The sequence below is a fragment of the Rana temporaria genome, chromosome 3, assembly GCF_905171775.1.
Source record: "Rana temporaria chromosome 3, aRanTem1.1, whole genome shotgun sequence".
NCBI classification, from domain to species: domain Eukaryota; kingdom Metazoa; phylum Chordata; class Amphibia; order Anura; family Ranidae; genus Rana; species Rana temporaria.
In genome coordinates, this window is record NC_053491.1 from 78,711,053 (window position 1) to 78,737,637 (window position 26,585).

Here is a 26,585-nt window from a genome sequence, read left to right on the forward strand (position 1 = left end):
TTATTACAGCATTATTCGAGCGTTATTCGAGCGAAGCCTCATCTGCAATCCCAATGTGTTGGTAAAGCACCGCTAAGACCCTAAAGTTTTAGGACGTTTTTGCAGTGCCTCGGTGTGAAAGAGTAAGTAATTTTTACAGCGCTTTTCAATTCATTTCAATGGAGAGGGGCATTTTTGTAGCGTTTTTTTCAGCTCCAAAGATGCTGCTTGCAGGACTCAGTGTGAAAGGGCCCATTGAGATGCATGGAGAGCGTTTTATGAGCAATTCTCAGTGCCGTATCACAAAAAATGGCCTGGTCAGGAAGTGGGTAAATCCTTCCGTGGCTGAAGTGGTTAAATAGCTTGTCCCACCCCTCCAACTAGCGACTGGGGGTGCAGATATGCCACGGTTGCAATGCTTTGTGGGCCCTGGGGGGAATTATAACCTCTGTGGCTTTCATCAGGTATAATGCCCAGCAAACGTGACCTATTCAAGTGAGTGGGGCTGCAACGTTAGCGTGGAGTTCAAGGGGCTATAAAACACCTCCTTACCTTCTGTTAAATGCTCTCTGAAGAGCGATCTGATTGGGGATCACTCTTCAGACCTAGTGTGAAAGACCTTTTAAACAGTTAGGCCCAGATTCACAAAGGAGATACGCCGTCGTATCTCTGAGTTGTGCCGTCGTATCTATGCGCCTGATTCTTAGAATCAGTTACGCATAGATTTCTATTAGATCCGACCGGCGTAAGTCTCTTACGCCGTCGGATCGTAACTGCATATTTAAGCTGGCCGCTAGGGGCGTGTATGCTGATTTACGCCTAGAAATATGTAAATCAGCTAGATACGCGAATTCACGGACGTACGCACGGTCGACGCAGTACAGATAAGCCGTTTATGTTAGGCTTTTCCCGGCGTAAAGTTACCCCTGCTATATGGTGGCGTACATGCGGCGTACCAATGTTAAGTATGGACGTCGTTCCCGCGTTGAATTTTGAATATTTCACGTCGTTTGCGTAAGTCGTCCGTGAATGGGGCTGGACGTCATTTACGTTCACGTCAAAACCAATACGTCCTTGCGGCGTATTTGGAGCAATGCACACTGGGATATGTCCACGTGAAAAACGTCGGGTCATGGTTATTTTACATAACACACGCCCCTCTGTTGCACATTTGAATTAGGCGGGCTTACGCCGGCCTATTTACGCTACACCGCCGCAACTTACGGAGCAAGTGCTTTGAGAATACAGCACTTGCTCGTCTAGGTTGCGGAGGTGTAACGTAAATCGGAGAAGTTACGCCCGCTCAGAGATACGCCGAACTACGAGAATCTGGCCCTTATATTCGTTTTTGTATCACATTGTCTTTGAAGACATGTGGACAGTGCAGTGTATAAAACGAATCTATACCTGATTACAACAATCACCTCTTATGATGTGACATGTGAAGTTCTCAATGCAGTTTTCTTGCTCTATTAATGAAGTGCATGCAGAGATCCAGGCAGAAATGCAGGCAGAGATCCAGGCAGAAATGCAGGCAGAGATCCAGGCAGAAATGCAGGCAGAGATCCAGGCAGAGATCCAGGCAGGATCACATTGGAGAAGGTTGTACTCTGCTGCTGGATTCTTTGCTTGGTATCAAATAATTGCTTAATGTGCTTATTGCCCAGCTCTGCCCCCTCCCCCTTCTCCTATGCCCTTTGCAGTGATGCCATAGACAGGGGACCAGGATGCTGCGTTGCCATTGATTCTCTATAGCCGGTGTTTGCAGCCACAACCTCATTACACCTAAAGCAGGAGAGAGGGATTAATGGGACGCTATTCTAGGCGCTAATAGGATTGCTGGGCTTTGGTGACAGAGGAGGAGGAGGAGGAGAGGGAGGGGAGAGCCCAGCATCGGGAAGAAGGATGGCGCTGCCACCTCGAGCTGTCAATGTTATCCCTATGTGCCGCTCACAAATGGCGATCTGCTGACAAGACAAGCCGAGGGGAGAGCAGAGCACAGCCCGGGACAGAGAGAGACACAGGGGGGGGGACGGTCCGGGACAGATGTCTGGGAATCCCAATTACATGATCGCATGCAGAGCATTGTGGGGGGGCATCGGAGGGGAGATACAAGGGGGGAGACAAAATGAAATACCAGAAATACCTGACTGTGCTGCAGATGGCCATCGGAGTGACTCCTTCCAACAGGGGGAACATTCTACCTTATAAGAGGAGGCTGTGGTGAGTCTGGGGGGGCTTCTTTGTTCCTGGGGGGCCATGCATGCTGGCTTTTACCTGGATCGTCTACTGTGCATGCTCCAAATTTACATGCTACATGTGTAATCTGCATGGTGCATTGCATGGGGCTCATTGGGATCAGATGTGTGTAGAGGATACCATGTACATTGGGGGGCTTCTCTGTACTTGGGGGGACCATGCATACTGGCCTTCCCCTGGATCATCTACTGTGCATGCTCCAATTCATATGCTACATGTGTAGTCTGCATGGGGCTCATTGGGATCAGATGTGTGTAGAGGCTGCCATGTACATTGGGGGGCTTCTCTGTTCTTGGGGGGACCATGCATGCTGGCCTTCCCCTGGATTATCTACTGTGCATGCTCCAATTCATATGCTACATGTGTAGTCTGCCTGTATGGTTATGTTACATGTGTAGTCTGCATGGGGCTCATTGGGATCAGATGTGTGTAGAGGATACCATGTACATTGGGGGGCTTCTCTGTACTTGGGGGGGCCATGCATGCTGGCCTTCCCCTGGATCATCTACTGTGCATTCTCCAATTCACATGCTACATGTGTAATCTGCATGGTGCATTGCATGGGGCTTACTGGGATCAGATGTGTGTAGAGGATACCATGTACATTGGGGGGCTTCTCTGTACTTTGGGGGACCATGCATGCTGGACTTCCCCTAGATCATCTACAGTGCATTCTCCAATTCACATGCTTCATGTGTAGTCTGCCTGTATGGTGCATTGCATGGGGCTCATTGGGATCATATGATCTGTGAAGGGGCTACCATACACATGGGGGGCTTCTCTGTTCCTGGGGAGACCGTGCATGCTGGCCTTCCCCTGGATCATCTACTGTGCATGCTCCAATTCACATGCTACATGTGTAGTTTGCATAGTACATTGCATGGGGATCATAAGATGTGTGTAGGGGCTACCATGTACATGGGGGGCTTATCTGTTCCTGGGGGGACCACACATGCTGGCCTTCCCCTGGATCCTCTACAGCGCATGCTACAATTCACATGCTACATGTGTGGTTTGCATTGTGCATTGCATGTAGATCATAGGATGTGTGTAGGGGCTAACATGTACATGGGGGCTTCTCTGTTCTTGGGGGGACCACACATGCTGGCCTTCCCCTGGATCCTCTACAGCGCATGCTACAATTCACATGCTACATGTGTGGTTTGCATTGTGCATTGCATGTGGATCATAGGATGTGTGTAGGGGCTAACATGTACATTGGGGCTTCTCTGTTCCTGGGAGTACCATGCAGGCTGGCCTTCCCCTGGACCATCTGCAGAGCCTGCTACATGTCTAGTCTGTATGGTGCATTGCACAAGGCTCATTGGAATCATATGATGAGGCTACCAGTCACATTGGGAACATCCATGGCCCTCCATCCTCAAATGTCTGTCCCTTCCTTTTGGGTACCATGCATGTTGGCCTTCCCCTGGATTGTCTACAGTGCATGCTCCACTTCACATGCTACATGTGTATTCTGCATGGTGCATTGCATTGTGATAATAGGATGTGTTTAGGGGCTAATATGCACATAGAGGGGCTTCATGGTTCCTAGGTTACCATGCAGGCTGGCCTTCCCCTGGACTGTCTACAGAGCAGCCTGCTACATGTGTATTCTGCATGGTGCATTGCATAGTGATAATAGGATGTGTTTAGGGGCTACCATGCACATAGAGGGGCTTCTTGGTTCCTAGGTTACCATGCAGGCTGGCCTTCCCCTGGACTGTCTACAGAGCAGCCTGCTACATGTGTATTCTGCATGGTGCATTGCATAGTGATAATAGGATGTGTTTAGGGGCTACCATGCACATAGAGGGGCTTCTTGGTTCCTAGGTTACCATGCAGGCTGGCCTTCCCCTGGACTGTCTACAGAGCAGCCTGCTACATGTGTATTCTGCATGGTGCATTGCATGGGGCTCATTGGGATCATATGATGAGGCTACTATGCACATTGGAAACATCCGGTCCTCCATCCTTAAATGTCTGTCCCTTCCGCTTGGATCCCAAAGCATATTCTGGGGGTACCATGCATGCTGGCCTTCCCCTAGATCATCCACGACCCATGCTACATGTGTAGTCTGCAAGGTGCATTGCATAGTAATCATTGGGATCATAGGATGTGTGTAGAGGCTGGGGGGTGGCTGTGTGGGTTACAATGGAGTGCACACTGCTAGGTTCAATCGCTGTGATGCAGTGCTGCTTTCGTAGATGTCATGGCATAGTAAAGCATGTATCCTGCATTGTTTAACTGTCTGATGACTACAAATGATATATGGCTGTGGGTGATGCTTGGTGTAAATGTACAGCCTAGGTATGGGCCATGATGAATAATGCATTCATATACTATTACACTGACCACACTGCATGATTCTGAAGCTTGGCAGGAAGATGCTGCCAATTCTTTCATTTTCTTCTCTATACTGGTCTGCCTTTTCCTGACACTGCAGTATAAAGACATTCAGCACCAGGTTGCTGTTCTGTATTCAGGTTCACTGACCATAGTCCATGTATTGGCCACAGCAAGGATGGTGCATGGCTTTAGGAAAAGAGATGATGGATCTATGGCCCTTGTGAGATAATGTGAAATGTGGGCATAACGGAGATCTGTCTAGTAAGGGACCATCACTATACAGAAGGAGAAATGTGTTGCAATGCATATCCTGGTGTGATATGATCCAATGACATGCTGGAATCCTTGAGGACTGGCCATGGGTGAATTGCCAGCAGATCATTGTACACTGTACAGTGCAATGTTTTATTATTATGCTGAATATTGTGCCTGCAATGCAGTGAAACCCCCATAGAGGTTTACTGTGTACATGGACAGTTCTGCTACATAGTTCATTTGTATCCAGACTTTCAGATTTCATTTTACCCATTGTAAACTTTGCTCTCCAGTGCAAACAAATCATGTTTTTATTTGTACGTTGTAAAGATTTAATGTGTAGCAATGTATTTAGTAAAAAATAGAATATTATGTATACAATGCTACTTTAATGCTACATTGGTAAAGGCCATACATGTATTAATAGATGATGCTACAGTATTAGGCTGCATTCACACCTTTCATTCACACCAAAACGGCGTTTTGTCCCACGATTTGCCACGACAAAACGCATAGTTTTTTAGCCTACAATACGCCGGAGGGGTGATTTTACATTGTCGGCTATGCCGAACGCCGAAAGCCGCCTGAAAAAAAGGGTCCGGGACTTGTTTTGAGCTTCAGGCGTACGGCGTTTCGGCGTTCGGCGTGGAGATGTGAACCATCTCCATAGCCGACAATGTTAAATCACCCCTCCAGCGTATTGCAGGCTGCAATAGCGTCGGGCTTCAGGCGTAAAAACGCCTAGGTGTGAATGGAGCCTTAGGCTCCATGCACACTGAAGCTGATAAAAGCTATAAAAAAACGCCAGTAGCTTTGCATGGAGCCTTTCAAAGTTTTTTAGCGTTTTTGCAATAGCTTTAATCAGCTTTTTTCAGTGTAGCTTTTTTTTTTTTTCAATGGATTAAAAAACGCAAAAAAACGCTGGCACCTGCGTTTTTGAGCGTTTTTCAGCGTTTTTCAGCGTTTTTCCCCACCAAAGAACGGCACTTTGAACGCAAATTTCGGGCGTTCAGAAAAAAGCCAATAAACTCCAAAGCTCATTAACACTAAAAAATGCCCAGGTGTGCATGGGCACATAGGCTAACATAGAGTTCAGTTTATGGGCTTTAACAAAAAAAGCCAAAACGCCAATAAACTGCAGTTTATCAGCTTCAGTGTGCACGGAGCCTTAACAATGTGGCTTTTATTAAAGAAAATATTTGAATATTAAAGAGGAGGTCCGGGAAAAATAAATTAAATGCCAGCAGCTACACATACTGCAGCTGCTGGCTTTTAATAAATGGACACTTATCTCTCCTGGAGTCCAGCGATGTCGGCAGTAGGGTTCCCAGCGTGAAGCCGAAAGGCTACACCTTTCGGGGGGAGGGGGACAGGATACCTGTCTTCGGCAGGTATCCTTTCCCACTTCCGGGAGTCCGGCCATGGACGTGACAGTAACGTCACAGCAGGGCTCTCTCCTCCCCTGGCCGCCGGGCTAATAGGAGAGAGGAACGAGGCCTTGCACATGCGCAGTAGGGTTCCCGTTGTGAAGATGAAAGGCTACACTGCCGGGTTCCATTACCAACAGTGGCGGCGGCAGTGTAGCCTTTCAACTTCACAACGGGAACCCTACTGCACATGTGCAAGGCCTCGCCCCGCTGTGAATTTACTGTCACGGCCATGGCCGGACTCCCGGAAGTGGAGTCCCCCTCCCTGTCCTGTCCCCCTCCCCCCGAAAGGTGTAGCACCGGAGGGGGGGGAGGAATCCGATGAGCGGAAGTTCCACTTTAGGGTGGAGCTTTGCTTTTATAATGATATCATTATTATTGGGTACTCTACACAAAAGCCATAGAATTACCTGATAAACCAGGCACCCAATATGACCTTTCAGCAGGAAGGAAAGTACTATACAGATATATAACACCAATGTGACACTGGGGAACAGTAAAGCCCCATACACACAATCCAACTTTATGGCCATAATTGTCTGACGGACATGTTGGGTCATATAACCTGACCGTGTGTATGCTCCATCAGACAATTTTTTTTTTAACAAGAGATAGAGAAATCAGACAATTATTGGCTGAATTAACGACAACAAAAGTTGACACTTCATGCTTACCAATTGTTGAGCAATAAATCTGTTAGGCCCGTTTATACGTTCGTGTGTATGCAAGTTGGTCTAACTAAAATCCGATGTACAAACACGCATGCTCAGAACCAATGTTAAAACATCAGCCAACAATAGCAGAAGTTGCCCAAAGGGTGGCGGTAAAGAGCTGAAAAACCCCATGGTTTGGTGAATGTTGGCTGAAAATGTTGTGCGGTGTGTATGCAGAACAAGTTCACAGCCAACGCCCTTCGGTCCAAAATCCATGGAAAAGTTGGTTGGAAGTCCGATCATGTGTAAGAGGCTTTAGGCTGCATTCAAACCTGAGTGTATGGTTTTTAGGCATTTTTTATGGTGTTTTTCTTGTGTTTTTTGGGCATTTTGCCAAGCATTTTTGCAGCGTTTTTGTACAGGACCAATGTAAAAAGCAGAAAAACGCCTGTAATCTGGCTAAAAATAAGTACTTGTTTTGCCTTGTACACATGACCGGTTTTCACGAAGAGAAAACTGCCATTTTTTATATTGGTCGTGAAAACCGGTCGTGAAAACCGCCTCGAAGAAAAAACTGCTTGCAAAAAATTTAAACCAGCTCTCTTTTTTCTCGTCGTGTTTCCCGTCAGTCTTTTTTTCCTCGCGAAAAACGGTCGTGTGTATGCTTTTCCAAGGGGAAAAAAACATGCATGCTCAGAATCAAGTATGAGACGGGAGTGCTTGTTCAGGTAAAACTAGCGCTTGTAATGGAGATATCACATTTATCACGCTGTAACCGACTGAAAAGCACGAAAACTTAAAAGCGCGAATCGTCTCTCACCAAACTTTTACTAACACGAGGATCAGCAAAAGCAGCCCAAAGGGTGGCGCCATTTGAAAGGAACTTCCCCTTTATAGTTCCGTCATACGTGTTGTACGTCGCCGCGCTTTGGTCGGATGTTTTTTTGAATGAACGTGTGTATAATACGCAAGTCAGGCTGGAGAGGAATCACGTCTGGAAAAACGTTGTTTTTTTTTCCTGCCGAGAAAAATGGTCATGGGTACGAGGCATTAGAGGTTCAGACATCTTTCTTCAGGCGGCAGAACACTCAGGCCTCATACACACGGCCGAGGAACTCGACGTGCCAAACACATCGAGTTCCTCGGCCAGTTCAGCCCTGAAGCCGCCAAGGAGCTCGGCGGGCCGAGAGCTCCCATAGAACAACGAGAAAATAGAGAACATGTTCTCTATTTTCTCGACGAGTTCCTCGGCGGCTCCATCGGGCCGAAAGTGTACACACGACAGAGTTTCTCGGCAGAATCCGGCTCTGACCGAGTTTCTCGCCGAATTCTGCCGAGAAACTCTGTCGTGTGTACGAGGCCTCAGATGTGATTAGAGACCATTTAAATGAATAGAATTTTGGTTGTTGGGAATTTTGGAACTTTTGAGATGAGCGTTGTACGAGCTTAAAATGCTCAGGTGTGAATGGGCCCTAAAAGTACTTTACTAAAATATATAAACATTAACAGATTCTTATTAGGCTGCTTTCACACTTGGTTGCTTTGAAAATGCAGAATCGATCATTTAAGCCAACCTTTTCAAAAATGTGGCAAAGCGCACAACATGTCTGCAGTGGTATTATTTCTTAATAATCGCGGTGTGATTTTGACAGGTTTGTCGGGCGATAAAACACGTGAGAATCACGTGCTGCCAAAATGCTTACCTAGCTTAGGGCTTTTTCACACTTGATTAAATTTGTAGCGCTTAACAAACGCTCCTATAACGGTAGTATGGGCGTTGGACTTGTGTTAATGAGCTTTAGTATAAGCGTTAGACTGGCGTTTTACAAGCATTAATGATGAGTTAAAAATGCTCCATAAATGCCCTATGGGCAGTTTTGAAGTGTTTGATGAGCTTTAAGGCATGTTAAAAAATTTCTCCACAAATGCCTATTCCATTACAGGAAATAAACTAATCTTAACGCCCCGCAACTGCCTGCCAGAGCATTTTCAAAGCATTACCATAGACTTGAATTGGAGGCGTTGAAAGGCTTCAAACGCCTCTTGACTCAACATGAGGCTTCAATTTTGAAGTGTCACATCGCTATGCTTCATGTTTTGATAGTGTGAACAGCACTGTGTGCTGTCCATTGTATCATTTATTTTAAAGCCAGTGTGAACTTATCTTTGGTGCCAAGATGTTGTACATGAACTTCTATGGTGTGTTTGATGCGCATACCGTGTTTCCCCGAAAATAAGACCTACCCCGAAACTAAGACCTAGCGTCATTTTCAAGGAGGGCTGCAATATAAGCCCTACCCCGAAAATAAGCCCTAGTTTAAAATGCTTGTAAAATCCTATTATTAACTCTATTACAGTAGTAAAAAAATGTACAATGTTTGTGTTTCTGCAATATAATTGCGGGGAAGATCTCTGGCAAGTCACAGAAGTGCAGAGTGGCGCTGTAACAAAGGTATTTGGCACAAATATATTGCAGAAACACACACATTGTACATTATATAATACTGTAATAGAGTGGATTATAAGATTTTACAAGCATTTTAACTCAGTTCACACTGGGAATTCCTATCAGGCAGGGAGGGAGAGGCGGAGAGAAGACAGTACATTGCATGATAAGACTTACCCTGAAAATAAGCCCTACTGTGTTTTTTTTTTTGCCAACATTTATTTAAGACCCAGGCTTATTTTCAGGGAAACACGGTAGTAGCATTTCTGCTACACCTAGTATGAATGATACCCTAACTTAAATGTGATCAGCATTTATCTGGGAAGGCCCAAAAAAACAACTAATTTTAGTTCTCATCAGTGTGGATGAGTTTTTCACCCCAAAGAGACCCGTGAATCAGTTTCCAGGTGACAGGAACCCCCCCCCCCCCCACTAAAAATGATTATATCTACAGCTGGGGGCATTGCTAAACCCTGGCACCCAGGACATGTGCCCCTGGTCTTCTCCTGGGTGCCACAGGTCTCCATGGAGATATGGAAATGATACATTTGATACATTATCCAGTTTTGGAGCAATGTGTAATTTACCTTCTTTTCAATTATTGTATTATTTCTTTTTTTATATTGCTTCTAAGCAATGATAATACATTTACATTTTTATTCTAGGCATGTTATTATATTGTGACTTCATTTTTGGTGAGTCTTAGTCAATGTGCGATTCGATCAAAATGATTGAATCAGAAACCAATCAAATAGCCATAACTTCCCTTCTGATCAATCTAGACTCAGTTTAGATTGGTTTTGAGCCCATCGACAAGAGTGGAAAAGGATCAATTGTTTTTCATTATTACTAAGATGACCTGGTCATGATTTTGATTGTGTTTCGATTGATTGGATTATGAGGTTGCATGGAGGATAAAGAAATATGATCGATAATTTTTGATCATATCTTCCAATAACTAAACAAAATCTACTTCCCGGCTTGTGGCATATTGACTGTTTGTATTATCGACTATTGCCCGAGTATTTCTATGGTGAAAAATTGATAAAAAAATAAATTGATCATTTATCAAACTGTGTATGGCTGGCACTGAACTCAGATGTGATTCAAACCAGTTATTATGGTATCTTACTAGAACCTCAACATGTGTTCCCAGAGGTGCCCCTGGTCTATTAGCACCTTTGGAACAACCCTTCTCACTGTACAAGAATGTGATCAATAACTTGTACATACCGTATTATTGTTCTTTTCCACCCGGCTTCCGGGTTCTCACTCCTGCGGGAGTAGGCGTTCCTATGCAGCGGCGCAATGTCACTTAGGACTTAGCCCACATGATTGATGTGCTTGCCCCCCGGCGGATAAGGCGCGTCACGAGTTCCGAAAATAGCCGAACTGGGAGTTGGCTCTATAAGGCGCTATACGGTGCCTGCGCACAGACTAGGAGCCGTGTAGAGCAGACTGCGCAGGCGCCGTATAGAGCCGACTCCCAGTTCGGCTATTTTCGGAACTCGTGACGCGCCTTATCCGCCAGGGGGAAGCATGTCAATCATGTGGGCTAAGTCCCAGGTGACATTGCGCCACTGCTTAGGAGCGCCTACTCCCGCGGGAGTGAGAACCCGGGAGCCGGGTGGAAAAGAACAATAATACGGTATGTACAGCGAAAAAAACAAACAAACAGCATACTGTACATGTCGGAAGTATGCTGAATGTAATGGTATATACATGTTATTATGTTATTAGGGTGAACCTCCGCTTTAACAAGGCATACCTATGGTATGAGAAACGCAGACCATTTTAACACCACCCCCCCATCTATTCAATAATTTTTTTTGTGGTAATAACCTTAAAATGAATAATAATAGCAGAAAATAAAAATAGACAGTAGAAACAGTGGTGTGCCTAAGATTATACTAGTTTATCTATCTATCTATCTGTCTGTCTATCTATTTATCTACATGTCTGTCTCCTCTATCTATCTATCTATTTATCTACATGTCTATCTATCTATCTATCTATCTACCTGTCTGTCTGTAGGCCCTATTGCGGGCGAGTGATCGGGGGGGGGGGGGGTTGGTTGTGGTATTGTTTGCGCCCCCCCAAAAAAATGGAGCACCAGCCGCCACTGGGCCAGAGCATACAGGGCCTTGAAAAAAAATATTCATATCATTTTCCACATTTTGTCATGTTACAACCAAAAACGGAAGTGTATTTTATTGGGATTTTTGTGATAGACCAACACAGAGTGACACATAATTGTGAAGCGGAAGGAAAATAATAAATGGTTTTCAATTGTTTTTACAAATAAATATGAGAAAAGTGTGGCGTGCGTTTGTATTCAGTCAATACTTTGTAGAACGACCTTTGGCTGCAATTACAGCTGCAAGTTTTTTTGGGGATGTCTCTACCAGCTTTGCACATCGAAGCCCTGTACACACGATCGGTTTGTCTGATGAAAACAGATCGATGGAAAGTTTTCATCGGACGAACCGATCGTGTGTGTCTTTCGCACACTCTGACAGGTTTTCTTCTAAAATTGTCCTGTATTTGGCTCCCTCCATCTTACCATCAACTCTGACCAACTTCCCTGTCCCTGCTGAAGAAAATCATCCCTACAACATGATGCTGCCACCACTATGTTTCACGGTGGGTATGGTGTGTTCAGGGTGATGTGTAATGTAAAGCCTGGTACACACGATCAGATTTTCCACGGACAAAGCGTAGGACTTTTGTCCGAAGGGGCGTTGGCCATGAACTTGTCTTGCATACAAATGACAAAGAATTGGCATCCAACAAGCACTAAACTACGTGTTTTTTCAGCTCTTTAGCGCCAACCTTTGGGCAACTTCTGCCAATGTTGTCTTATGGTTAGCATCGCTTCCGAGCATACGTGTTTGTACTTTTTATTTTTTTACCGATGGACTAGTGTACACACGATCGGATAATCCAACATCACACATTTGTTGTCGGAAAACTTTGAAGCATGCTATCCAACATTTGTTGGCGCATACAAATGGTCGGATTTTCCAACAAAACCCTGCCATCACACAATTCCCGTCGGAAAATCCAATCGTGTGTACGGGCCTTTACTTTTCCCCTTCATATAGCGTTTTGTTTTAGGGCAAAATTTTTTTTTTTTTTTCTCATCTGACCAGAGCACCTTCTTCCACGTTTGCTGTGCCCCCCACATGGCTTCTCTCAAACTGCAAATGGGATTTCTTATGGCTTTTTTTGACAATGGCTTTCTTCTTACCACTTTTTCATAAAGGCCAGATTTGTGGAGTGCACGACTAATAGTTGTCCTGTGGACAGATTCTCCCACCTGAGTGCCTTTGCAGCTCCTCCAGAGTTCCCATGGGCCTCTTGGCTGCTTCTCTGATTAATGCTCTCCTTGCCCGGCCTGTCAGTTTAGGTGGACGGCCATGTCTTGGTAGGTTTGCAGTTGTGCTATACTCTTTTCATTTTCAGATGATGGATTGTACAGGGCTCTGTGAGATGTTCAAAGCTTGGCAGTGGAGGTGCGTCCATAGAGGGCACAGGAGTGCCACCCCCTCTCGCTCCTGCACCGCCACTGAATACAATACACAGATTCATGCATTGCATAAATCCATGTATTGTCGCTGCCGCCCACTATGCAGATGGCCGGTGTGATCAGTGCCCTAATTACATGTCGGGGGGGGTTCACTGCGGGGAGATGCCGCCGATTTACTGCACTTCCACATTTACATGTGACCGGCTGTGATTGGACACAGTCGATCACATGGTTAAAGAGCTCTTTACAGAGATCGGGTTGGCTGTGTCCTAGCAACGCAGCATGGCCACGATTGCCAAGCTGCGCCCCCCCACAGGTGAGCAAGAGCAGCCGTTCTGCCTCCCGTGTTAGGCAGGAGCCACAGCGGAGATATGTGAACCAGCTCAATAGAGAGAGTCAGAGAAAAGTCAAAAGGACATGCATCTGGTACGTCTGCTTTAAAGCAGAACTTTACCGAAAAACTGAAGTTCCATTCTTCCTCTTCTACTTTTGGAACATTATTTTTGTTTTTTGGGAAGAGGGGGGTGGGGTGGGGGAGCTGGTACCCAGATTTGACAGGGATCGGCTCTCCACTTCTGGTGGAATCACAAGGCCTGCGGTTTAAACAATAATGTGTGTTGAGTTATTTTGAGGGGACGGCAAATGTACATTGTTATACAAGCTGTACACTCACTACTTTGCATTGTAGCAAAGTGTAATTTCTTCAGTGTTGTCACATGAAAAGATAGAATATTATTTTTTTCTAAAATTTGAGGGGTGTACTCACTTTTGTGAGATACTGTGTGTGCTGTCTCCATGTGGGGGTACCTTCAGGTCTCTTCAGGGGTGCTTGGTAAAAAATGCCTAACAATTGCCCAAAAATTGTATGTAAGCCAGAGGATTGATTAAGCCTGCCTTTTAGTTACATAAAGCCAAAGGTTTTCACTGTGCACCATTACTACCTTCCAGCTGCAAGCATGGGTGTCCGCTCCATAGGGCAAGGGGGGTCAATTGCCCCCCTTGGAAGTCAGAGTGGACTGCAACGAAAGTGACGAGATTGCTCCGTGCATGATGTGTCTCCCCTCCCCCGCCATCTCACTAGAGGCACAGTGTCAGTCTACCCTGCACTAATGCTGAGTGCAGGAGAATCCAAAGAACTTCAGCGAGCCCACACTGCCTGCCGCTGTTTGCATGCAGGAGTGAGCCGGGGGGCGGGCCAAGACAAGGAGGAGGCAGCTGAAGAATCCAAAAGCATGGACGAGGATGCGCCCATATCTGCCAGCTTCCTTTCTATGGCGGCAGCAGAAAACCCTTTCTCCTGGGAACAGGCTCCTTTCAGGCTGGGAGGCTGGACCTGGGCTGTAACAAAGCTCCTCTATAGGTGGGCAGAGCAAGCGACCCTACACAGACTGCAGCCCGATCACTGCTTCCTGCCCAGCTGATATCAAGGCTCACCCTGGGGTAGACTGACGATAACAGAGGACAGATGCCACACTGCATATTCTCCTCCCGTGAGTCCCAACCTGTTTTGCCTTCCAAGCTGTATGTTCTGTGCTGTAAACCTGTTCTGCATCTTGCAATGTGCAGGTTTACTGAAAGAGAAAGGAAAAATCTTGGCTATGTAGAACCTGAAAAGTCCCAGTATATTCCTGACATTGTCATGAGTATAAAGAAACATACATAATACAGCTCACCTCCAGGAAAGGGAAAAGTCCACCCTTGCACTGCTGGGGGGAAATGACCACTTTTACTTCCATGTTCCAGTCAGCTGCATTGCTCTCCTCCACCCAAAGCCTCAGCATCATTGCATACCATACAGGAACATTAACCCTGTATGGTACAATGAGGATGATGGAGTGCTACCACAGTCTGTCACAACTTTCACAGAAGCTGCAGGGAACCAGTCACAGAGCTTGAGGGAATCAGGAAAAGTCTGGTACACACAGAGTATATTTGTTCCAATTTACTATGTTTATTATGCTTCAGAGAAAGGAACTGGAGAATTCACACTCAGTCCCTTTCTCTTTTTCAAAAGTGAGCTATCAGGGGTCTGTTTTAGTCCCCTGATATTTCACCAAAGCCCCCCAACAAGACTGGTAAAAAATGTAAAAAAAAAAATACATTTGTAAAAAATAAAATAAGAAAACTACTGACACCGTCCACTGCCCTTCTAATACTGCCCTACTAACACCATCCATCCTATTCAGCCACTAGAGGGAGGTGGGGGTTTAGCTAGCGGTCGAAGACAGGGTTAAATGCAACTGTATCGCCGCTGCTGAAGCGCCCCCCCCCCCCTGAAAAAATTTCAGCAGACGCCCATGGCTGCAAGCGTCCTAACAACCAAAAATGTCATGTCGGGCCCATGCACAGCATTACTTGTCCCTCCCCCGCCTTTCTCCATCAGCACTGGGGTCACATTAGCTGAGTGAGGAAGAGAAACTGAATACTAGTCAATAATAGTGAGCAAAGGTATATGTGCTTTGGAAGAATAAATCCCCTCTAATGTTGGGATCCTATGTGTTGATGTTGCTGAATTATGTAAAACTATTTGAATAGTTTTTAACATTTTAGAATGGGGTGCCTTGAGACTTTAGATAAATTTAAAGAGTGACTTGACTGAAAAAAGGTTGAGAAAGACTGTCATGGAGTGTAATGGATTTCCCATCTCACATAGGATTCTCTATGACTGTGAGAAGCTGCACAGCTTTGCAGAAATACTCATGGGATGGAAAAATGCTATCTGCTGTATGTAGTAATGCTTTAAGCACTTGCCGACCAGTTTGCGCAGATATACGTCGGCAGAATGGCAGGGCTGCTCAAAGCAACGTACCTGTACATCACCTTTAAATTGCGGCTTAGTGGGCGCGCGCCTGCCGCATGCTCTGTGAGCGTGCCCGTAGGTCCCGCAGACTTGATGTCTGCCGGGTGCCCGTGATCGTGTCACAGAGCGGCAGAATGGGGAGATGTAAACAGGGAATTTCCCTGTTCTACCTAGCAACATGACAGAGATCTAGTGCTCTCTGTCATCGGGAGCAGTGATCTCTGTCATGTTCTAGTGAGACCACCCCCCCACAGTTAGAATCACTCCCTAGGACACACTTAACCCCTTGATCACCCCTAGTGTTTAACCCCTTCCCTGCCAGTGTCATTTACACAGAAATCAGTACATTTTTCCGCCGCAATGTCGCAGTCACATTAAAAATCGTGGATCACCGCCATTACTAATAAATAAATAATAAAAATGCCATAAAACTATCCCCTATTTGTAGACGCTATAACTTTTGTGCAAACCAATCAATTGCGATTTTTTTTTTTACCAAATAAATGTAGAAGAATACATATCGGCCTATTTTTATTTTTTTGTATATTTTTGGGGGATATATAATATAGCTTTTTTTCCCAAATCGTCGCTCTTTTTTTGTTGATAGAGCAAAAAAATAAAAAATGCAGAGGTAATAAAATACCACCAAATGAAAGCTCTATTTGTGGGAAAAAAATTTTGTTTGGGTACAATGTCGCACGACCGCGCAATTGTCAGTTAAAGCGACGCAGTGCTGAATAGCAAAAAGTGCTCTGGTCAGGAAGGGGTTAAATTCTTCCGGGGCTGAAGTGGTTAAAGTGTATGTCAAGCCAAAAACATTTATTTAAGTTTTTGATATAGTAGGGAATGAGTAAAGCTTCTGCATGTTTTTTTCTGTTATTTCGGTCTCCTTTAGAGAGCTTTCCCTCACTTCCTTTTCTGTTGATTATGTCTCATCTAGGGTCCATAATGTATATTATTAATTTGCAGAGAAGGGTAAGGGGAGGGGGCAAATGAATATTGATTATATAAAACAAAACAGTGCAGCACAAAACCCAATCAGTAGGACATGATCAAAAAGTAAATTATATAGGGCTGTGGAAATTAACTATTAATTCATCGATTAATTTTTAATTTTTTTGATCGATCAAAAAAAAATTTGATCGATCAAAATTATTTTGATTGGTACTCACAGGGCTTGCCGTGTCCATCTGAAGGGCTCCTTTGTTGTGCCTTCATATCTGCATGCCGGTGGGACCTTACTATCTGCCACACACAAGGGCTGTTAGGCCCCGTACACACCATAGAATCCATCCGCTGAAAAATCCCAGCAGATGGGTTTCAGCGGATAGATCCTATGGTGTGTACACGCCAGCGGATCTGTTTCCGCGGATATTTCTCCCCTGGGATGGATTCCAGCAGATCGAATATTTGCTGACATGCCAAGCAAATCCATCTGCTGGAATCCATCCCAACGGATGGATCCGCTGGTCTGTATAGACTCACCGGATCCATCCGTCCGAAGGGATCCCCCGCATGCGTCGTAATGATTCGACGCATGCGTGGAATTCCTTATATGACAGCGTCGCGCACGTCGCCACGTCATAATCACGGCGACGGCGCGACACGTCATCGCCAGAGGATTTCGGCGCGGATTTCAATGCGATGGTGTGTACACTCCATCGCATAGAAATCCGCGGAAATCCTCGAGAGGATTTATCCGTGGAAACGGTCCGCTGGACCGTATTCGCGGATAAATTCTCTCGTGTGTATGGGGCCTTACACTTCCCTCTATCAATCTGGCATTCTACAACCATCCACTGGGAGTTGTGATAGTTCCCTTCACGAGACATCTACATGCCGACGGACTGATGTTAACCTCTCCTCATCTGGATTCAGCAGGGGTATCGTTGTACACGTTTTTATACCAGTATCATACTTATCTACATGTTTTTATGACTGCTTTTGCTAAAAGTAGTTGGATCTGTATGTGCGTTATGATTAATCCAAATTAGTCGATTTAAAAAAAAAACAATTAATCGAACACAAACATTTTGATCAGTAACAGCCCTAAAATTATACAGAACCATTCATAATCAACAGGATATCTGCCAATGTGAGGATGTGTGTCCAATATAGGCATGCAAGTGTCAGGCCTCGTACACACGACAGAGAAACTCGACGTGCTTGGCACGTCGAGTTCCTCGTCTCGTTTTGGGATGAAGCCGCCGAAGAGCTCGGCGGGCCGCCTTCTCCTATAGAACAACGCGGCCAACGAGAAAATAGAGAACATGTTCTCTATTTTCTCGTCGAGCTCCTCGGCGGCTCCATCGAGCCAAAACTGTACAGACGACAGAGATTCTCGGCAGAATCCGGGTTTTGACCGAGTTTCTCGGCGAATTCTGCCGAGAATCTCTGTCGTGTGTACGAGGCCTGAGGGTGAGTCCAACCCCTCCATCAAAGACATCAGCAGCCACTCACCTCCTTAATATGCCCAGAATAGTCTAAATGTGCTTTCCCACAATATGGACATATTTAAATCCTCCGATGGTCAGTCAGTGGCACAGATGATGATCCCCCTGTGGAATATATGTAAATGGATAAAAATAGAACAACATCTAATGCTCTCTGCTTATTGGTATATTTATTTTAAAAAGGTTAAAAAACGTACAAGTCAGGCACTTGTACCAAGTGCATGTATCGAACGCTGTGGTTACAAACAATCAACGGAAAAGATGGCCGCAGGTGACATTAACTGTAGCTCCTCCCCTGAATGCATTACGTCCTTGGGCGGGACTTCATTAGACTATTCTATTCATTAGACTAAGTCATATTAAGGAGGTGAGTGGCTGTTGATGTCTTTGGTGGAGTGGTTGGACTCACTCTGATGCCGCGTACACACGATCATTTTTCGGGATGAAAAAAAAATGTAGTTTTTCAGCATGTCCAAAAAACGAAGTTTTTCCAACTTCATCATTAAAAACGACGTTGCCCACACACCATCGTTTAAAAAAAAATTATGAACAAAGCGCAGTGACGTACAACACATACAATGGCACTCTAAAGGGGAAGTTCTATTCGCCTTTGGGCTGCTTTAGCTGATTCCTTGTTAGTAAAAGAGGATTTGCGCTTTTCTCTCTGTTACAGCGTGATGAATGTGCTTACTCCATTATGAATGGTAGTTTTACCAGAACGAGCGCTCCCGTCTCATAACTTGCTTCTGAGCATGCGCTGGTTTAAAACGTCGTTTTAGCCCACACACGATCATTTTTTACAACCCGAAAACGACATAGTTTAAAACTACGTTAAAAAATGCAGCATGTTCGAAAAAAATTGTTAAAAGTTTGGGGTCTGCGCTAAATATCCATTTATCATTATTGATAATATACTGTACATTTAAATGTCTTTAACAGGGAGAACACAGCATTTACCTTACCATAGTATAATATTCCCCCTTAGAGAACATATCAATTCTATGATCTTCAAGCTCCATACTGCTTCAGCCCTTGGCCCACTCTAAAGTCCTGTACACACGATCGGATATCTGATGGAATCTAGTCCGATGGATTTTTTCGTCGGATATCCGATGAAGCCGACTTTCATCAGTCTTGCCTACACACCATCGGTCAAAAACCTGATCGTGCCAAAACGCGGTGACGTACAACACTACGACGAGCCAAAAAAAATGAAGTTCAATGCTTCCGAGCATGCGTAGACTTGATTCTGAGCATGCATAGATTTTTGACCGATGGAGTTCCGTACAGACAATCGGATCTTTCTATCGTTTTTTTTATCCATAGGAAAAAATGAAAACATGTTCTATTTTTTTACACCGATGGAAATAAAACCGATGGGGCCCACACACGATTGGTTTGTCCGATGAAAACAGTCCACCGGTCTGTTTTCAGCGGACAAACCGATTGTGTGTACGCGGCTTAACTGTCCATAGATTCACTCATGATTCTTTTTTTTAATTTTCAGTTTTTGCGATTATACAAACATTTTCTGAATGCAAGGAATGCATAACATCATATGTAAAAGGTATTGCACACGAACACCCCTTTTACACTGGGGCGGTGCAGGCGTTAGCGGTAACTAGCGACGCATTTCAGCAGCTAGTGGGGCGATTTTAACCCCTGTTAGTGGCCGAAGAAAGGATTAACAGCTCCCATGTTGCTTTCCCAGCACATCACACAGATGCTCGATGAATTGAGATCTTGGAGGTGAAGTCAACACTCGTTGTCGTGTTCCTCAAGCCATTCCTGAACTATTTTTGCAGTGTGGTAGGGCGCAATATCCTGCTGAAAGAGACCACTGCCAACAGGGAATACCATTTACTTAAAGGGGTGTAGTTGGTCAGCAACAATGTTTAGGTAGGTAGTGTGTGTCAAAGTAACATCCAAATAAATGGCAAGACCAAGATTTCCCGGCAGAAAGTTGGCCAAAGCGTCTCTGCTGGCTTGCCTTCTTCCCATACTGTATTCCTTCCACGGGTAAGCAACGCAAACTTACCTGGCCATCCACATAATGTATAAGAAAATGTGATTCTTCAGACCAGGCCACATTCTATCATTGCTCCATGGACCATTTCTAAATGCCCACGTGCCCATTGTAGGCTGTGGACACAATGACCAGTCTGCAACTACGCAGTCCAATACGCAACTATGATGCACTGTGTGTGTTCTGACACCTTTCTATTGGATTCAGCAATAACTTTTTCAACAATTTGATGTACAGTAGCTCTTCTATTAAATCAGACTCCACAGGCCAGCTTTCGCTCCCCACATACATAAGTGACTCTTGTCCGCCCATGACCCTGTCACCGTTTTGCTGTTTTTCCTTCCTTGGACTACTTTTGCCTTCTTCCCATACTGCATCCTGGTGCCATCTTTTACCCAGGTAAGGGGTGTAGTTGGTCAGCTACAATGTTTAGTAGGTGGTATGTGTCAAAGTACCATCCAAACGAATGGCAGGACCAAGATTTCCCTGCAGAACATTGGCCAAAGCATCACACTGTCTCTGCTGGCTTGCCTTCTTCCCATACTGCATCCTGGTGCCAGCTCTTCCCCAGGTAAGCAATGCACCTGGCCATGTTCATGATGTAAAAGAAAACCTGATTCATCAGACCAGGTCACCTTCTACCATTGCTCCATGGTCCAGTTCTCATGCTCACGTACCCACTCTAAGTGCTTTCGACTGTGAACATGGGTCAGCATGAACCTCTATCTGGCTACGCAGTCCCATACACAACAAATTGCAGTGCCCATTTTTTCTGTTTTCAAGACATCATTTTTCAAGACAACATGTTTTCTTGCTGCTTATTATATCCCACTGACTTTCATATGTCATTGTAACAAGATAATCAGTATTTTTCACTTTTCCTGTCAGTAATCTTAATGTTATGACTGATCGGTGTATATTGCTCCCATGAATTTAAGTCATTCCTTCATTTACAGGAAGAATTCAAACCCTCTAAACGGTCATTTCTCTGCTAACAACTCTACCACGCAATCCAAATGCAATTTGGAACTTATATTAACCCCACCATCACCACCTGGTTTGAACAACTTTTGTTCAAGACCAGGGGTCTCCAAACTTTTTGAACAAAGGGCCAGTTTACTGTCATTCAGGCTTTAGGGCAGGCCGGACTGTGGCCAGTGTCAGTAGAAAACGTCCTTGCATCAGTGGGAGTAAATGGTGACATATCATTGGTTTTACAGATGATATAGTACCCCATTGTTGAGTTTAGCTGGATGAATAATGACCCATGGTTGGTATCAGTGGAAGGAATATTGCCCATCATTTTGTCTTGGCATCTGGAATTGTGTCTCATCAATGGTCAGTGGGAGCCTCATCATTAATGTCAGTTGGAGGAATAGTGTCCCAAGGGCTGGCTAGAGGCAAGCAAAGGGCCGCATTTGGCCCCCGGGCCACAGTTTGGAGACCACTGTTCAAGACCATACTAGATACTGTACCACCAAACTAGTCTCTGCTTACCACTCTACCCTTATTAACTCAGATGGTCTTCACCTGCTTTCCAGATTACTGACCAGGACTGGTTGGAATTCGAGGATACATATAAGGGCTCAGTGATGTCATCTAGGGAGTGAATTTGTTCCATCCCAGACATTTTACACTTGCTAGACTACATACATTGGATTTGCACCCCTCCACGGTATGCTTTTGGTGATATGGAGATACTGCTGTTTCTGGACCTTTCAGCATGTCCAAGACTTCTAGCAAAAGGTCAGTGGACTAATTGACTACTAGGTATTATTGAAGACCTACAAATTTCCAAATATGCTAGTGTTATTACATATACAGGGAGTGCAGAATTATTAGGCAAATTAGTATTTTGACCACATTATCCTCTTTAAGCATGTTGTCTTACTCCAAGATGTATAGGCTCGAAAGCCTACTACCAATTAAGCATATTAGGTGATGTACATCTCTGTAATGAGAAGGGGTGTGGTCTAATGACATCAACACTCTATATCAGGTGTGCATAATTATTAGTCAACTTCCTTTCCTTTGGCAAAATGGGTCAAAAGAAGGACTTGACAGGCTCAGAAAAGTCAAAAATAGTGAGATATCTTGCAGAGGGATGCAGCACTCCTAAAATTGCAAAGCTTCTGAAGCGTGATCATCGAACAATCAAGCGTTTCATTCAAAATAGTCAACAGGGTCGCAAGAAGCGTGTGGAAAAACTAAGGCGCAAAATAACTGCCCATGAACTGAGAAAAGTCAAGCGTGCAGCTGCCAAGATGCCACTTGCCACCAGTTTGGCCATATTTCAGAGCTGCAACATCACCGGGGTGCCCAAAAGCACAAGGTGTGCAATACCCAGAGACATGGCCAAGGTAAGAAAGGCTGAAAGACGACCACCACTGAACAAGACACACAAGCTGAAACGTCAAGACTGGGCCAAGAAATATCTCAAGACTGATTTTTCTAAGGTTTTATGGACTGATGAAATGAGAGTGAGTCTTGATGGGCCAGATGGATGGGCCCGTGGCTGGATTGGTAAAGGGCATAGAGCTCCAGTCCGACTCAGACGCCAGCAAGGTGGAGGTGGAGTACTGGTTTGGGCTGGTATCATCAAAGATGAGCTTGTGGGGCCTTTTCGGGTTGAGGATGGAGTCAAGCTCAACTCCCAGTCCTACTGCCAGTTTCTGGAAGACACCTTCTTCAAGCAGTGGTACAGGAAGAAGTCTGCATCCTTCAAGAAAAACATGATTTTCATGCAGGACAATGCTCCATCACACGCGTCCAAGTACTCCACAGCGTGGCTGGCAAGAAAGGGTATAAAAGAAGAAAAACTAATGACATGGCCTCCTTGTTCACCTGATCTGAACCCCATTGAGAACCTGTGGTCCATCATCAAATGTGAGATTTACAAGGAGGGAAAACAGTACACCTCTCTGAACAGTGTCTGGGAGGCTGTGGTTGCTGCTGCACGCAATGTTGATGGTGAACAGATCAAAACACTGACAGAATCCATGGATGGCAGGCTTTTGAGTGTCCTTGCAAAGAAAGGTGGCTATATTGGTCACTGATTAGTTTTTGTTTTGTTTTTGAATGTCAGAAATGTATATTTGTGAATGTTGAGATGTTATATTGGTTTCACTGTTAAAAATAAATAATTGAAATGGGTATATATATTTTTTTTTGTTAAGTTGCCTAATAATTCTGCACAGTAATAGTCACCTGCACACACAGATATCCCCCTAAAATAGCTAAAACTAAAAAAAAACTAAAAACTACTTCCAAAAATATTCAGCTTTGATATTAATGAGTTTTTTGGGTTCATTGAGAACATGGTTGTTGTTCAATAATAAAATGAATCCCCAAAAATACAACTTGCCTAATAATTCTGCACTACCTGTATTCTATTTGTATGCTAGGGAGACGATCTGCTAACATGGAAGGATCTTCTTCCCTTTCTACTGAAATTGCCACACTGTTTTACCATGTTCAGTATGTAACAGTGGTGGTGCATCCAAAGGGGGCGCACAGGGCACCGCCTCCTCTCTCCTGCCACTTCTCTATAACCATAGATAGATTAATGCACCCCCTATTCAGGTGTCCAACCCCTTTTTGGGCGCCAGGAGCTTGAATTACAGCGGCAGGGTATTTTTTGGAAGCCTATCGGGCATACAATCATAGCAGAGGATGGGAGAAGACATTGAGGAGCGTGGAGGACATTGCCACCATGACCTGCTGCCCCACCGAGACAGGTAAGTGCCAAGCGGGCGGGGATGCACACTGGCAGCATTTGATGGGCACAGTAGCGGCAATTGATGTGCACAGTAGCGGCAATTGATGGGCACAGTGTCAGCAATTGATGGGCACATTGGCAGCAATTGATGGGCACAGTAGGGGCAATAGATGAGCACACTGGCAGCAATTGATGGGCGCAGTAGCGGCAATTGATGAGCACAGTGTCACCAATTAATGGGCACTCTGGCAGCAATTGATGGGCACAGTAGCAGAAATTGATGAGCACACTGGCAGCAATTGATGGGCACAGAAGCGGCGTTTGATGGGCACAGTGGGTGCGTTTGACGGGCACAGTGGCTGCGTTTGACGGGCACAGTGGCTGCGTTTGACAGGCACAGTGGCTGCACTTGATGGGCACAGTGGCTGCAATTGATGGCAAGGTGGCGGCAATTGATGGGCACAGTAGCTGCGTTTGATGGGCACAGTGGCTGCAATTGATGATTTTTTTTCAGTTTGTTTGTGCCCCCCAAAAATTTGGAGCACCAGCCGCCACTGATGTACAAACTCACTTGCAAACTCAGGGAAAGCCACAAATCTTTGACAAAATATAGGAAAGGTGTGTTTGGCACGTCGAGTTCCTCGGACGTGTGTACGGGGCCTTATAGTGTAGTATAGAGTAAAAAGCAAAAATACAGTATATAAAACAGGTGCTATAGAATAGAAGTGATGGGACTTGCATCTGTTATGGTTGTAAATAAACATTGGCTAATTGTATACACAACCTTGGGTGAGCACTTCTGTCTCTACGCAGGTAACGGAATGCTTGCTCTCGGGGAAGCCCTAACCTTGTTACACTCTGTCAACAACAGGAATGGGGAGTCAAACGCAATATTAATGGAAAAAAAATGATGCAGTCTGTTGTTGTAGAGGTGCCTTTATGGTGGAGCATGTAGTAAAATGAACCCTGCCATTTAACCACTTAACCCCCGGACCATATTGCTGGTCAAAGACCAGGCCACTTTTTGCGATTCGGCACTGCGTCGCTTTAACTGACAATTGCGTGGTCGTGCGACGTGGCTCCCAAACAAAATTGGCGTCCTTTTTTCCCACAAATAGAGCTTTCTTTTGGTGGTATTTGATCACCTCTGCGGTTTTTAGTTTTTGCGCTATAAACAAAAATATATAAAAAACGTTTTTTTTCCTCAGTTTAGGCTGATACGTATTCTTCTACATATTCTTTGTAAAAAAAAAAAATCACAATAAGCGTTTATTGATTGGTTTGCGCAAAAGTTATAGCGTTTACAAAATAGGGGATAGTTTTATGGCATTTTTTCTTAATATTTTTTTTTTTTACTAGGAATGGCGGCGATCAGCGATTTTTTTTCGGTACTGCGACATTATGGCGGACACTTTTGACACATTTTTGGGACCATTGGCATTTTTATAGCGATCAGCGCTATAAAAATGCATTGATTACTATAAAAATGCCACTGGCAGTGAAGGGGTTAACCACTAGGGGGCGAGGAAGGGGTTAATCATGTTCCCTGGGTGTGTTCTAACTGAAGGGGGGGTGGGCTGACATGGGGAAATGACGAATCGCTGTTCATACATTGTATGTACATATGATCGGTCATTTCCCCCCCTGACAGGACCGGGAGCTGTGTGTTTACACACACAGCTCCTGGTCCTCGCTCTGTAACGAGCGATCGCGTGTGCCCGGCGGTGATCGCGACCGCCGGGCACGCGCGTCGGTGTCAGGGGCGAGCGGAGGGTGTGCGTGCGCGCCTCCGGCGGCGCGCGTGCCCCTATTGGCTGCTGGGAGAGGTGACGTATAGCCACGTGCTTGGTTGGCAAGCAGTTACGGTATGATGGAATCAACAACTGTTGCTTTCCTGATGAAGATGTGACAATATGTTCGTCCACAGATAAAGGTGTAACTTAAATTCTATAATAGGTAAAATATACCAAATAAGATATTTATGGCATAATATTTTCTGCCAAAAAGGATATATTTTGAGCAGCTTGCGAGAATCCATATGGGGTACACAGCAAACCTGTGAAGGAAGTTGCTCTGGTCAGATGAGACCAAAAATGTAACTTTTTGGCCTAAAAGCAAATGCTATGTGTTGCGGAAAACTAACACTGCACATCACCCTTAACACACCATCCCCACCGTGAAACATGGTGGTAGCAGCATCATGTTGTGGGGATGCTTTTTCTCAACAGGGTAACTGGTCAGAGTTTATGGGAAGATGGATGGAGCCAAATACAGGGCAATCTTAGGGAAAAAAACTGTTATGCCGCGTACAGACGATCGGACATTCCGACAACAAAACTGTGGATAATTTTCCGACGAATGTTGGCTCAAACTTGTCTTGCATTCACACGCTCGCACAAATGTTGTCAAATTCCGAACGTCAAGAACGCAGTCATGTACAGCACGTACGTTGGCACAATAAAACAGAAGTTCCATACCAAGTGCGCCACCCTTTGGGCTCCTTCTGCTAATCTCGTGTTAGTAGAAGTTTAGGGAGAGACGATTCGTGCTTTTAAGCCTGTTACTGCTCTTTGCAGCATGGCGAATGTACTATCTCCATTACGAATGCTAGTTTTACCAGACCGAGTGCTTCCGTCTCGTATTTGATTCAGAGCATGTGTGGAATTTTGTGCGTCGGAATTGTCTACACA

General features: G+C 44.9%; 1 protein-coding gene across 5 annotated transcripts in view; it reads left to right on the forward strand.

Annotated features, from left to right (window-relative positions):
* Positions 1–2,092: 2,092 nt before the first annotated feature.
* Positions 2,093–26,585, forward strand: part of TJP1 (tight junction protein 1) — a 539,980-nt gene continuing 515,487 nt past the window's right edge. For all 5 annotated transcript variants that reach the window (XM_040342798.1, XM_040342801.1, XM_040342802.1 and 2 more), the window contains exon 1: positions 2,093–2,202. In XM_040342798.1, the coding sequence (XP_040198732.1) occupies positions 2,108–2,202 (95 nt within the window). In that variant the 5' untranslated portion in view covers positions 2,093–2,107. The remainder of the gene's footprint in view (positions 2,203–26,585) is intronic.